The sequence below is a fragment of the Gadus chalcogrammus genome, chromosome 18 (assembly GCF_026213295.1).
Source record: "Gadus chalcogrammus isolate NIFS_2021 chromosome 18, NIFS_Gcha_1.0, whole genome shotgun sequence".
In the NCBI taxonomy this organism is placed as follows: Eukaryota; Metazoa; Chordata; class Actinopteri; order Gadiformes; family Gadidae; genus Gadus; species Gadus chalcogrammus.
Window position 1 is genome coordinate 1,238,131 of NC_079429.1, and position 13,826 is coordinate 1,251,956.

At 45.9% G+C, this 13,826-nt stretch overlaps 1 protein-coding gene across 3 annotated transcripts; it reads right to left on the bottom strand.

The window, feature by feature from the left end:
• Nucleotides 1–2,857: 2,857 nt before the first annotated feature.
• Nucleotides 2,858–6,366, bottom strand: LOC130371528 (B-cell antigen receptor complex-associated protein beta chain-like). Of its 3 annotated transcripts, XM_056577337.1 has the most exons (5): nt 6,272–6,366; nt 5,588–5,902; nt 4,036–4,154; nt 3,857–3,910; nt 2,858–3,356 (listed from the first exon to the last, which is right to left on the bottom strand). In XM_056577337.1, the coding sequence occupies exons 1-5, from the start codon at nt 6,321–6,323 to the stop codon at nt 3,264–3,266; spliced, it is 633 nt and encodes a 210-aa protein (XP_056433312.1). In that variant the 5' UTR covers nt 6,324–6,366; the 3' UTR covers nt 2,858–3,263. The 3 variants fall into 3 exon arrangements, 2 of the variants coding, with proteins under 2 accessions (XP_056433312.1, XP_056433313.1); XR_008893198.1 differs by lacking the exons at nt 2,858–3,356; nt 3,857–3,910 and adding an exon at nt 5,235–5,472 and having other exon boundaries at nt 4,137–5,143; XM_056577338.1 differs by lacking the exons at nt 2,858–3,356; nt 3,857–3,910 and having other exon boundaries at nt 4,137–5,472.
• Nucleotides 6,367–13,826: the final 7,460 nt, after the last annotated feature.

The following is a 13,826-nucleotide window of genomic DNA, read 5'->3' on the forward strand; positions in this document are numbered from 1 at the left end:
CCGTTGTCAGATAGGGCCTTATAGAAGCGGTCCTACTCGTGCAAGTAAATAACCTAATGACCTGTGTAGGAGGGCATTATGACGCGTGGGGGCCGGCCCCCAAATGCCCCCCTAGCGCACACTGAATCAGGGCCAGTAGTTTGATGCGACACACGTACTATTTCAACTCATATCTTCCCGAAGCGGATGTGATCATCATAGGAAGGTGTTGGCGACGGTGACATAGCAGGCTTGGGAGAGATGTCAAGAGCTTCTCTTCGGGGTGAGGCTCACCTCGGGACCCTGGCCCACTCAGTGTCCCCCGGATGGCAGCAGTCCCCAGTACCGTGACCGCCGCGAGAGGAGGACAGGCCCCACCCTACCAGGCCCCTCATCAGTTCTCCGCGTGCTGACAGCAGGCCGCCTGGTTTGGCGGGCCACGGAGGAAGAATTGGCACACAGATGGTGTGGTTTTGAACTGAATCAGCAGAAGAATGTGATAGGTGAGAAGAACGATAGTTTTATCATCACCCTTCCTAAATTTAATTCAACCCGTATCATGCGTTAAATCTATGTATCAGAATGATTTAAGTCAACTGCGTTATTCATCAGTTATAACTCAGAAACATCTCCGTGGAATAGAAATAAAAAAGAATTCCTATATTTAATCCGTCACTCCATACCTAGTCCACTGACGGCGCGACTGCATGGAATAAGCATCTGTCCAACATGTGTCATATAACATAATATTTTCATGTGACACTGTAAACACATAATCAAATGTCAATTAAATCCCAAGTGTGGAAAACCAAGCCACACTCTCATCACAATCGTTGTCCGTTACTCTTGATGCTTTCATGACAACTCAGGCATTAAAAAGGGGTTATGTTCAAGAACATTTTACGTGGTGATTACCAACTGATTATCCAAGGTGTTCTCGGCCCAGTCTTATTACCTTAACCCTATAAATACAGAGGTGAGCGCGTTGTTAATGCTGCCACCATATGGCACTTCTGGGCGGACCCTGCAATGGAAGGATTCGGAGGGATAGGGTCTTTACGGACCATAACGATTTATTGGTAGGCTACATAAAAATATGTAACTCTAGTCTTATGTAATTCTGGCACTATGCGCTCCTTTCCACTGACAGAGTTCACTGCTGCAAGCAACATGTTGCCACTCAATCTGCAATTTTGTTGTTGGCGATCCCAATCCCGTGACCGCCGAACAAACCTACCTTTCGGGCCTCCATCTCACACCACAAGTGTCTCCGCTTCAACCTCGTGAAATTTCGCTTTTTTTTTTTGATTTTCTCAGTACTTCTGCCATTGTTTCCGACAAGACATAAATACTTGCATCTGAGTCCTCTTTTTATATGCAGATCGAATTCATGAGGTAATTTGCATGACCATTTATGGTTAAAAGGGGCGTTTACAGGGCGGCACGTTGAAGCTGATTCAGCTGCCGCACACTTGTAGGCACTCTGTGATTTATAAAGGCAAAGATTGCGTACGGTGTGCGTACGCAGGGTTTTATAAATCTGAATATTTTTTGGTGCACGCAAAACTTGGCTTCTGGGCGTACGCACATTTTAGTAACGATCCCACGCACAATTTTATAAACGAGGCCCCTGGGGCCTCATGTACTAAGACTTGCGTGGATTTCATACTGAAACTTGGCGTACGCCAAAACCCAGAAACTGTCTTACGCACAAATAAATTCAGATGTATCAAAGTGTGCGAACGCATGGATCCAAGCACGTTTCTTTTGTACATCTCGATCAACGTGGAATTGAGCGCACATGCCGAGGTGCCAAACTCCTCCCTGTCCACGCCCTCATTTAAATATGCAATTTCATTTAAATAGGCCTCTGGACCTGAGATTCACCTCTTAATCCGATCACCTGGCACCATGAACAGAGACAAAAACGAAACTTCACGGAGTCTGAGCTCGAGATTTTGCTCCACGAGGTAGAAATGCGCAAGCATATGCTATGGAACCCTGTCAACAGGGATAAATGCAAAACAAAAGAGAAGTGAGTGGGAGTGTATTTGCGAGGCCGTCAATGCAGTGGGGTCTCAGCAGCGCACACACTCTGAAATTAAAAAAAGTGGTCAGACCTCAAGGTGGAGGTGAAGCGGAGGGTTTCTGCCCACCGCCGAAGCGTGACCGCAACAGGTGGGGGGACGGGAGTGGGGGAAACTCTCCCCCTTCGATTTGAGAGTGGCCGCTTTGATCGGTGACACAGCTCTCACCGGAGTGGTGGGAGCCCATGAAGGGGACGCCGATCATCCCCAAGGTAAATATGCTGAGTCATAATGCTGTAATTATACTGGTCATACAATTGGCTGCTTGCAATACACATAAGTCGTGCGTAAGATGCCAGGATATAAAGACTTTGACTCGTGTTTATTAACTTACATTTTTATTTTTGAATAGACAAGCAAGGAGAGGGCACGGATTGCTCCGTCGGCCCCCGGCGTCTCCAGCGCCCTTCGGATTTGACCATTTGCGATGTCCTCTAACAACGCTAACGCAGACATTTTTAAAACTAATTTTCTTCATCCATTGCGCATGCTTTTATAGCCACCCATATAATGCAAGGTGTGTTAATTGTTCATTAGTGTGTCTCTGATGTGCCAAATCACTCTGAGTCATTGTTTTCACCTTTTTTCCCAGTTTCCCAGCGTCACCTCTAAGTGTCGCCAAAGGAACAATAGCTGTAGAAACGTGCGTACGGACAGCTCTGGAGCTGCGTGGGGATCCGCACATTTTTACGGTCATTTCACGTTTTTGTACATTCTGAACGTGAGCGTGGAAAAGGACGTACGCCACGTTTTTGTGCGTACAGCAACCTTAGTACATGAGGCCCCTGGACTATGGGGAAGACGACTGCAGGTAGCACTAAAACCTGCCCGGTCTCCAGGGTCAAACAGACGGCTCTGTCGAAGCACGGGACGCTCAACTCTAGGAAACTAGGAATTCAACTCTCTACTCATTCATGTGTTCAAAGGTTTATTTGTTATTTTGCATCCAAATATACTCAACCAACCGGCAAGAAGATATCGCCGTTACAGGACTGGATGTTATCTGAGAAGCTATGCGTCGCCGTGGAGATGACGGTCATGATGATTGCGTATTGTTGTCACGGCGACGGGGGAAGGGTTGCAACGGCCACGGTTGAAGGCTAGTCCCGGCGCCCTAGGACGGTCGCCCTGACGACGCCTGCGGGTGGTTGTAATGACAGCAATCGAGGGGGGGGGGGGCTAGTTGTCAGGGCAACATCAGTCTTCCCAGGGGGCCTCGGGCCCCCCTGTCTGGGCGTAGGCCGAGATGTCCTCGTAGAGCGCCCCCTCACACGTCTCCACCACCAGGCCCTGGGAGAGGGAGCGCCACACCGTTACACACACACACACACACACACACACACACACACACACACACACACACACACACACACACACACACACACACACAAACACACACACACACACACACACAGAAACATGCAAAGAGATATATTTGAATACGATGCAGTTTCCATTGAGGCATCTCTAAATGGTTTTGACAAGCTGTGTCTGTGTGTGTGTGTGTGTGTGTGTGTGTGTGTGTGTGTGTGTGTGTGTGTGTGTGTGTGTGTGTGTGTGTGTGTGTGTGTGTGTGTGTGTGTGTGTGTGTGTGTGTGTGTGTGTGCGCGCGCTACGGGTGTCAGAGCAGGCGGTTTCCTGTTCATCTAGATAATGATCACATGGTCATAAACCATGTGACTGTTTCTAATTATGAGCAATATTAATACAAATAATAACTAATAAAGTAATAAATTATTTCGTCCCTTCAGTGAAAACCAAAGTGCTATCAGAACAAAAATAACAGAAACCTCATAAGTATGGTCTTGTTGTGGATCCTCATAAATGACATCTTCTTTTTTAACCTGAGAGAATAGCAGGAAAACAGCATTTCAATTATACATGTAACCACTATCTTCATATCAGTAATGATAATCAGCTATCTATATATCGCATGATATGTAACAAAACAAGTGTTTTCGCGGCTCACTAGAATGTATCTCTGCACCAGCGGCGCAGCGGCGCAGATCGCCAACATCAAGGTCTGCAGGATGATGAACGCATCTTTCATCTTGCTCCTCTTCTCCGCCTTGGAGACGTTGAGAGCAGCTGCATGGGATGAACCAAGTTACATCGCAGTACTTCCAAGACAACTAGTTTGGCGTTTGCCTTACAGTGTTCCTGCTAAAGGCCTCGTCGGTTTGTTCATAGATCAGTGATGCGAGGGTGACTTTGATATTTGATTTCTCTATTCTTTTTTTTTTTCCCGTTGAATTTGAAAAACACTTTTCAGAACTATCCTCGTCCAGCAAGGAGTGAAAATGTTGGAATAAGTATGCAAGGCCAGTAGGTGGTGGTGTTACTCTTCTGCTATAATATGCGAAAAAAACAGAAGAGAACCACAAGTCTGCGTACAACGCCTTCTTCTCCACCACGTCGTCATAATTTTCAAACACACCGTTTTTTGGCCAACTAAACCTCTGTTGTCATGTGGACGCAACTACTAACTAAGGTGGCAATGGAGCGCAAAAACTGCAGCAAAACCAATTTTCTGGAAAAACTAAGAGGAAATATTGCAAAACTATTTCAAAATCGGTATCTACCACATCCAACCCAGTAACACCACCTGGGTGGAGTTAAGCGGCCACCTGGGTGGAGTTAAGGCTCCTCCCAGCCAGGGCCAGGTGGGGCTGCTTAAACCAGCCATTCATCAAGCACATTAATTAAACGTTGTCAAACCAACAACCACATTTTCGGGATAGCCTTCTTTATCTAAACTTGCATACCTCCTATAAGTTGGCCCAACTTGGTACCTCCGTTGAGCAATAAGCCCTCATCCTTACCTGCTCCTAAATGAACTGTCTCTGTGCTGTGTAACCTTCTAGACACTTCTAAATTCACTGTTATGCCGCGTTTCCACTGCAGGGTGCGGTACGGTTCGGTTCGCCTCAGTCCGGTAGGGAGGGGGCGGTATAGCCCAGCTCAGTTCCGAGCTCGCGTTTCCACCGCCGACAGTACCCTTTATGGTAGGCCGGATGTCGATCGCCGCGGCAGCTACGTCAACATCATGACATCATAGCAGCGCGACACAGTGTAGCCTGCGCAATAAAAACAACGGAAAGGTTTTACGTTATTGTCGCGTTTTACATGTCGCGTTTTACGCGATATGTTCATTGTAAATAATAATACCTCGAGGCTACTGTTTGTTTGTTTTTATCCCCACGTCGCTCGGAAGTGACGATTCTGTCGACCAATCAACGGAGGGGGTGTGTAGCTCGAATTTTTCGGCACCCTTTCAGTCGTCTCAGTACCCCAACGGAGGAGTACTGAAGACGAGGGCAAAACGAGTACGGCTCAGTCCGGGTCACGCCCACTTTTGGCGGTGGAAACGCAATCCGTACCGCACCTTTGCGAACCGTACCGCACCCTGCAGTGGAAACGCGGCATTAGTCTCTCTGGATAAAAGCGTCTGATAAATGACTAATTAGAAAACGGGTCGGCCAGGCTGGGTCCTCCTGGTAACAGAACCCAGAGAGACTCACGCATGACCTGCAGGCCGGTCCCGGCTCCCCAGGTGCCGTTGACCTGGCAGTAGTAGACGCCGCTGTTCGAGGGGCTCACGTCCTTGAGGAAAAGAAAGGCGTGTTTCCGCTCCGTCTTCCCCTTTATGGCCACTTTGCCGGTTGGCCTCATCGGCGCCCGGGCCACCGAGTCTGAATCCTTGGCCCAGAACCAGTCCACCAGCAGGGGCGGATCCAGCGGATCCAGCGGATACTCGCAGTAGATGATCGCTCTGCGTCTCTCCATCACGCCGTAGAACCGAGGCTTCTGGGTAATAGCGGCCTGGGGGAGGGGGGCTGGGGGAGGATAAGAGAAAACGTCATTCACCGCAGAAGGGAAACCGCTTGGTAGTTTGTTGAAGCGTGGAGAGAGGCGGTTCCCCTTCATAGTTATTGGAGCGTTTCAGTTTTTAAGACAACATGTAAAACAAAATGAACTCAAAATATTATCTTCACCTCAGTAATCGCCGTACTACATGAAGAGGTCAAAAACAAAAAGGATTCTCCTAATATACAGTTTCTCTAAAATAACATTAGAGAATTACCAGTTTGACCAGATTGAGTAGCTTTGGAAGAAATGGCTTGAAATAAACTACCATAATGTGCGTATGAGTAGGCCTATTTATATTATATATTTATAATATAGTTTTACTGAGGAATATTTACCTGATAGGTTGACCAAAGCCAGTCCGCAAAGTCCAACCAGGAGCCAGAGCATGTCGGATGTCCGGAGGATTCTGTAGAGATCTTCTTTCGTTCAGGAGTTGTCTGTGAGGCTGGTGAGTGGGAGGGGGGGGGGTGTATCTAGAGAGTAGGCCTATCAACACAGACCGGCGCACACAGCTGGGTATGTGCGGAACATTTCCACCGCTAGGGGGAGCCACACCCACGCAGGAGGCGGTAGCTTGAGACACCTGCAGAGTTGTGATAGCATAATGCTAAGATGCTTATGTTGTTTAATTGTCCTATTTTGTCTCACTGCCGTCAATAACAGCCGTTTGTAGTTCATCTATCGAATATGACCGTTAAACAAAACAGTTGTAAGTGAACCATTGCAGATTGCAACCAGAACAGTGAAGAAGTTCAAACAACAGAAAAGTATCTGGTTTGTCTCAAAAATCAAAATCTGTTAAAGAGAAGCGGCTTTTGCATCGAACTAGACAATGTTTCAATCTTTATAAGTTTTAATTTTACAAAATAAATTAGCTTGTGTGCTGCTTAAGTTTTATCCCTTCCCTTGACAACGATTGTGAACAGAAGTGAAATGCTTTGGCCGTATTACTGATGGAAGGATTTTGAAGTGGGTTTGGCTAAGTTTAACATGTTTAAATTGGCTAAACGGCTCTGTTGAAGCAAAGGGATGAGGAACTCTGTTTTGAAAGTCGATTCAGAGAGGTAAACACGTCAACACATCCAGGAAATCCCCTCTCTGCTCATTCACCAGTTCAAAGTGTGTTTATTATTTTACTCAAAAACATGAACAAAGCGGCCATGCCATGGAGACAATAGTCATGATGAATGTGTATTGTCATGGCGATGGGTCGAAGGTCGTCATGGTGATGTTGATGGTGGATGGTCGTCATGGCAGGTCAGGTCGAAGGGTTTGTCATGACAACCAAGGGGATGGTTGTCATGACGGCAGGTTGCCAGAGCAAAGTCAGCTCGACCAGAGGGCCTGGGCCTCACTGGGTTTAGCGTAGGCTGAGAGGTCCTCATAGAGTGCTCCCTCACACATCTCCACCATCAGGCCCTGGGAGAGAGAGCACCACACCATTACACACACACACACACACACACACACACACACACACACACACACACACACACACACACACACACACACACACACACACACACACACACACACACACACACACACACACACACACACACACACACAAAGACAGACAGACAGACAGACAGACAGACAGACAGACAGACAGACAGACAGACAGACAGACAGACAGACAGACAGAGAAAACTATCACAGAGAGAGAGAAAGTGTGTGAGAGAGAGATATTTAACCATTACATACATTGAGAGACTGAGAGACCAAACCATTACAAAGAGAGAGAGCCTTCCATTACACAGAGCGAGAGAGAGGAATTTGCATATACTGCAGTCTTCAACGAAGGCTTCTCCAAACTGTTGAAGCATGGAAAGTGTCGGCCAGCTAATAGTGTGTGTGTGTGTGTGTGTGGTGTGTGTGTGTGTGTGTGTGTGTGTGTGTGTGTGTGTGTGTGTGTGTGTGTGTGTGTGTGTGTGTGTGTGTGTGTGTGCGCGTGTGCGTGCGTGTGTGACAGGTGCACGGGGCAAGCTGTTTCCTGTTTATCCAGATTATGGTGATCAGATGGCCATAAACAATGTGCCTTTCTATTACTATGAAATGTATAAATTAAAATAACTACCAATACCAATAAACAATGTCACCACAAACAACATTACTAGCAACACAAAAATATCACAAACCTCGTAGATGTGTTCTTTTGGTGGTCCTCATAAATGGCTTCTTCTTTTTTACCCTTAAATAGTAGCAAGAAACAGCCTGAAACTACATATATCTATCCACAAACTAAATGTAAGCAATCATATTAAACTTACTATAAATAGCATAAACATGTTACAAAAACCAGTTGTTGTCGCGGCTCACCAGAGTGTAATCTCCGAAGCAGTGGCGCAACCACGCAGATCGCCAACATCAGAGTCTGCGTGATGATGAGCGCATCTTTTACTTTGCTCCTCTGCTGCACCTTGTGGACGTTGATATGTCCTGCAGGGGACACAACGGCATATAGCTTTACTCACAGTAATTAGTAAGTTAGACTTAAACTAAAAGTTCTGTATTCATCTTAAAGGCTTTGTCCTACCAGGGAATCAGTATCAGTTTGTTCAGCGATTAATGATGTGATTGTGACATTGATATTTTATTTAGCCAACATTAAGACTTTCTTTTCCTGTTGGCATTCTAAAATAACATACATGTGGTTAGACCAACAGAAATAATAGGTTAATCAAGTTTTACAGCTGAACTTTCGTACTTCCAATAAGTAGGCTTTTATTCATAGGTAGTCCTTATCTCTTATGAGTTTACCCCCATATAGGTTTTGTTTATTTTTCTCCCGGTAAGGCAAGATGTCCAAATACCTAGAAGCTCCTTTATCACCTGTCTTTGTAGTACCGTCTAACTGCTCCTTGATGTCTCTAAACAGTTTGAACCCTATCTGCTCCTTAAATGTGAAGTGAGTAGGATTCAGTGGCATCTAGTGGCTGGGTTGCAGATGCAACTGCTGAAACACCGGGATAATGTTATCGTCTATCGAATTGCAGGTGTTAAGGGATGAGGTTCCCTGAATAGATTTATAAATTGTATTTAGTTATTTAAGTAAGAATAACGACTGTTATAAAAAATGTAGACGCGTCCTCTCCAGAGCCTAGGCCATTCAGTAGGCCATTCTGGGCTACTCTAGAAACATGGCAGTGCATCACGGCGGGGTCCATGGAAGAGGACACACACCCTATGTAGATAATAAAGGCTAAATCTGAGGTAACAAAACCACAACTCTTATTTTCATTGGATGACACACTAATCAAAACATAGTGCTAATTCAATTCAATTTCACACAAATCACTTCCGTCAGATTGCTACAAAATTCTACCCATGGCACCTTTAAGGACCTGTCTCATTCACTATCCAACCACCACCATCTCCTCAATTCTCTGTCTCCGTATTTACTTGCAACTTAATAACCTGTCCCTGCACTCAGTGTCTAGCCTCTACCTGTGTCTTGATGACCTGTATTTTTACTGTCCGACCCCCCCCACTCTTTTGTTGACATTTCTCTGATATTCCCTGTAAGCCCCCCATGATAAAGGTGTCTGATAAATGACGTTAGTATCAAACGGGTCGGCCAGGCTGGGTCCTCCTGGCACCAGAACCCAGAGAGACTCACTCATGACCTGCAGGCCGGTTCCCGGCTCCCCAGGTGCCGTTGACCTGGCAGTAGTAGACGCCGCTGTCCGAGGGGATCACGTCCTTGAGGAAAAGAAAGGCGTGTTTCTGCTCCGTCTTCCCTGTATGACCCAGATTGTCTTTTGGCTTCAACGGGCCCTCGGCCTTCTGGTTCCATTCCGTGGCCCGGAACCAGTCCACCTGCAGAGGTGGCTCCAGCTGACACACACAGTAGATGACCAAGCTGCGGCTGGACTTCACGCCGTAGAACCGAGGCTTCTGGGAAATATGAGGGGCCTGGGGGAGGGGGGCTGGGGGGGATAAAGTTGGAACAGACTTCATTCAAACCAGAAGGGAAATCTCAATTGAGTTTGTTGAGGCGTGGGGAGAGGCAGTTCCTCTTAACAGTTTCAAGACATCCAAGCAAAACTTAATTACCTTCACCTCAGTAATAAACCTTTCTACAAGAGGTCAAAAACAACATGATTCTTCTAATCTACAGTTTCTCTAAAATATTAATAGAGAATTAAAGTTGTACCACATTGAATAGACTTGAAAGAAACTACCATAATAATCCTTCATTTTTATATAACATAATTATATAATATGCTTTAATATAGTTAGGTTTATATTTACCTGATAGATTGACCAAAGCCAGTCCACAAAGTCCAACCAAAGCCAGAGCATGTCTGATATTGATATTAGGAGTGATATTAGCGAGGATTCTGCAGAGATCTTCAGTTAAGGAGATGTCTATGAGAGGCTAGGTTAGGAGTGGTGGGGCGACGCGTACATTGAATCATCGCTAGGCAAATGCAGAAGAGTAGGCCTATCACCACGGACCGCTACACACAGCTGGGTATGCGCGGAACATTTCCACCGCTAGGGGGAGACACACCCAGGCAAGAGGGCGGTAGCTTGAGACACCTGCAGAGTTGTGATAGCAGAATGCTAAGATGCTAATGTTTAATTTTCTCATTTTGTCTAACTACCGTCCATAACAGCAGTTTGTAGTACATCTATCGAATATGACCTTTAATCATTACAATTTTAAGTGAGCCATTGGATCAAGGACAGGCAAGAAGTTCAAACAGACAAATCAAGGGGTTCAAGAGAGGTGGCTTTTGCTTCTACATAGGCCTATGCAACGTTTCAATCTTCAAACCTTAAAATTGTACAAAATGTGTTCGAAAATTAATAAATCCTCCACCATGACAAAGTTAAAAGAGATAGAACCTTTAAAAGTTTCTAAACAACGTCAACACAGCAATGCCGTTCAGACGGTATGGTAAAACTATCCAATTGATCTAATATAAAAGCGATCTTCTTTTGTTCAGGAGGGCCCAGGGAGACTGGTGAGGGGCTGGTGAAGGTTATGATTGTATCTCATCGGTAGGCAAATCTAGGCGAGTAGGCCTATCACCACAGACCGCTGGGCATGTGCGGACCATTTCCACCACTAGGGGGAAGCACACCGACGCAGGAGTGTGGTAGCTTGAGGCACCTGCCGAGTTGTTGTTAGCAGAATGCTAAGACGCCTAATGTTATATACTCGATGCTACACCCCTGCCTTCAGTAATCATACTGTTTGTACTATAATATATGTTATATAACCTACTAATTCAATTACAAAAATATCTTAACTTTGGACTCAAACATTTGGGCTATGTGAAGTTTGACGTTTAGAGGTCGCTGCCTTCAGTTTGGTCAATTGTAATCATTAAGTAGAGGAGGCGGCAGAATTGTTTCGATAGATTCAAGTACTAGTTGTCTAAGTACCAGGTTATTGTCCTTTAAAAGACACTTTTCTCCACCCTTCTATCTCGCACCAGCCTCTATTGCAGTAACCTACTCCTTGCATGTAGGTCGGTCTCACAAGAGGGCACCCTGATGCAACGTCACTATTAATTTAAAATATAAAATTAATACCGTTAGAAATTTAAAAAAACATTAAGACCATGTTGCTGTAGACCTTACGTTTCTAAACGTCACACAGCAATTACCGTTCATACTGTTTTATTCTAACAACTTCATTTTGTAAACAATAATAAGTGTATAAATATACAATACCGAAAAAACTCAAAAAAATACATTTACCAACTCTGCGTATCGTTATATACAAGGCATAGTGACGGTGTACTCTTTTATCATTCAATCTCTATCAAAAATGTAAAACAGGTGTATGGCTAACTCTATTGTACAAAGAAGACTAAACGCTCATCATTAGCTTACACATTTGAGTAGAGTTTAAGACTTAAGAAGAGTGTGGATCAACTGTCGAGATGAGTTTCTTAGATCCAGAAAGGTCCAGTGATGTGTCCAAAAATAAAAAGGTGTATCTTTAACACTTTCCCATCCAATAAAAACAGCAGCAGATGAATTGGGCAACCAAATAAAATATGTCTGTTTCTGTTGCCTCATTAAGCAATGTAAACATTAAAATATAGAGTTCACATTCAGACAAAATGTATCAGTAATACTAATAACCCGTAGGCCTAATAATCACTGCAATTTAGTTGACGTATATATAATCAATTTGGAGGATAGAACCTGAGTCTATTTATTTTTTGCAATATACGGACCTAATGTATTCAGACAATTTGTATTCAGAAAAGTGACCCAAACTAAGCAGGAAAAGGAATTTGCCCAAGTTTTGGCAAATTTTCTAAAATATTAAATGAAGTAACGTCTCTTCTGAGACAGGTTTTAACTTTGTAAGACAGAGAACAGAGTTCAGCAAAAATATTCTAGCCCAGATACCGTGACTCCTGAAATACATAAATCCTCGAGGTTAAGTACTTTGGCAATGCAATATTTTAGCTTTTTTTTTATTGTGGTTTGAAACTGGGCTGCATATCTCATGTACAAAGTCTCAGGTTTTAAATACCGATTGAACCTACTGCTGTGAGTGATGTGGATCTGGGTATTAGCATCTTAATTAACACCACAATATATTTTCTTACCCAACATAAGCAGACGTCATAGCCCTGACTTAATTAAATATGGTGAGTGTGTAGCCCCCAAAAGCCAAAGCCTTAAGACGCTTCTCACTTCGTTATTTTTGCGTGACAATATAGCATAACAAAACATAAAATATGTTTTACATCGGGCAAGTGATTCAACTCTTCATGACTGTGGAACAATCTCTCACGTGATGTCAACAACTTACAACTTATGCTAAAACCACCAGCGCTGCGAACACTGCTAACGCCGCCAACGCCGCCAACGCGCCAACGCCGCAACGCCGCCAACGCCGCCAACCGCCGCTGACCATAGACTCATGGGAACTAAGATGGACGGAGGTGAAGCACTGTTAGTTATACCACAGATTCATGAAGGACCTCATAGAGAAGTCCAAGGCCTTGCGCGTTGGGGGCAGAGTGCAACACCACATCGCTGGTCACACTCCACGGGACCACCAGGTAGGTTGGGCCCGTTTGGGGGCCCACACATGAACGGTTTCTTCGGCTCGGAGGAGCCTCTAGATCCACCTGCTCCACCTCCTGATCGGCCAGGCTCCACCTCGCTACCATAGAACACACGCCATCCGCTGGCCAGCACCCCTCCTTCTCACCGAGGTCCTCCTCCTTGACCTTCATTACCTCTTGTGGCGCCACCATGCGAGGAGGCTGGCGGATGGCGCGCTTGAGGAGGTGCCTGCGGTACGCACGCTGAACGACCCCGCGCAGCCAGCTCCTCCTCCTTGTGGCGGAAGGTGCTTGGTGATGGGGGCGAATGAGTCAGAGGTGGGGTTTGCTCATGACGAACTTCGCCTTGATGCTCTCGCCGACATGGCGGCCATCTCCACCGTCTCTCCCAGACACCATCTGCGTGACCGCCAGCAGGAACGTCCAGGCAGTGAGATGCGGATCTCCGATCACCAGCGGAAGATCCATCTCGATCAGCTGCAGGCGGTTCGGCTTTACCTACCCGCAGCGGCATCTGCAGCGCGTCACAGAAGTCCGACAGGCGGGCGTACTGCTACGGAACTGGGTCCCTTCCAGGTCAACCTTCTCCCAGGTCTCGTTGAACATCTCGAAGTCTTCCTCGCACAGCGCGTCCCCGCTCTCCTCCTGCGCACGTTGAAGTTCTCCAGGATGATGGCGATGTACAATGTTGACCACCACCAAGGAAGGAGACGATGGATGTAGCTGCAGAAGAACATGATGGCCATGCCGGGGTTCCCGCAGTTCCCCCGCACGTCCGTGCCTGGGTTCTCGAAGTCGGGGTCGCAGTCGGGCGCCTCCCGGTTCAGGATTGGCAGCAGCAGGC

What these genes read in the sequence shown, in the direction of transcription:
- LOC130371528 (XM_056577337.1), bottom strand. Translation starts at nt 6,323, where the DNA reads ATGCTCTGGCTCCTGGTTGGACTTTGCGGACTGGCTTTGGTCAACCTA. An exon ending in GACCGGCCTGCAGGTCATGC is followed by an intron (nt 4,155 to 5,587) that starts GTGAGTCTCTCT and finishes CATCCCATGCAG; the next exon opens with CTGCTCTCAACGTCTCCAAG. An exon ending in AACAAGACCATACTTATGAG is followed by an intron (nt 3,357 to 3,856) that starts GTTTCTGTTATT and finishes TCCCTCTCCCAG; the next exon opens with GGCCTGGTGGTGGAGACGTG.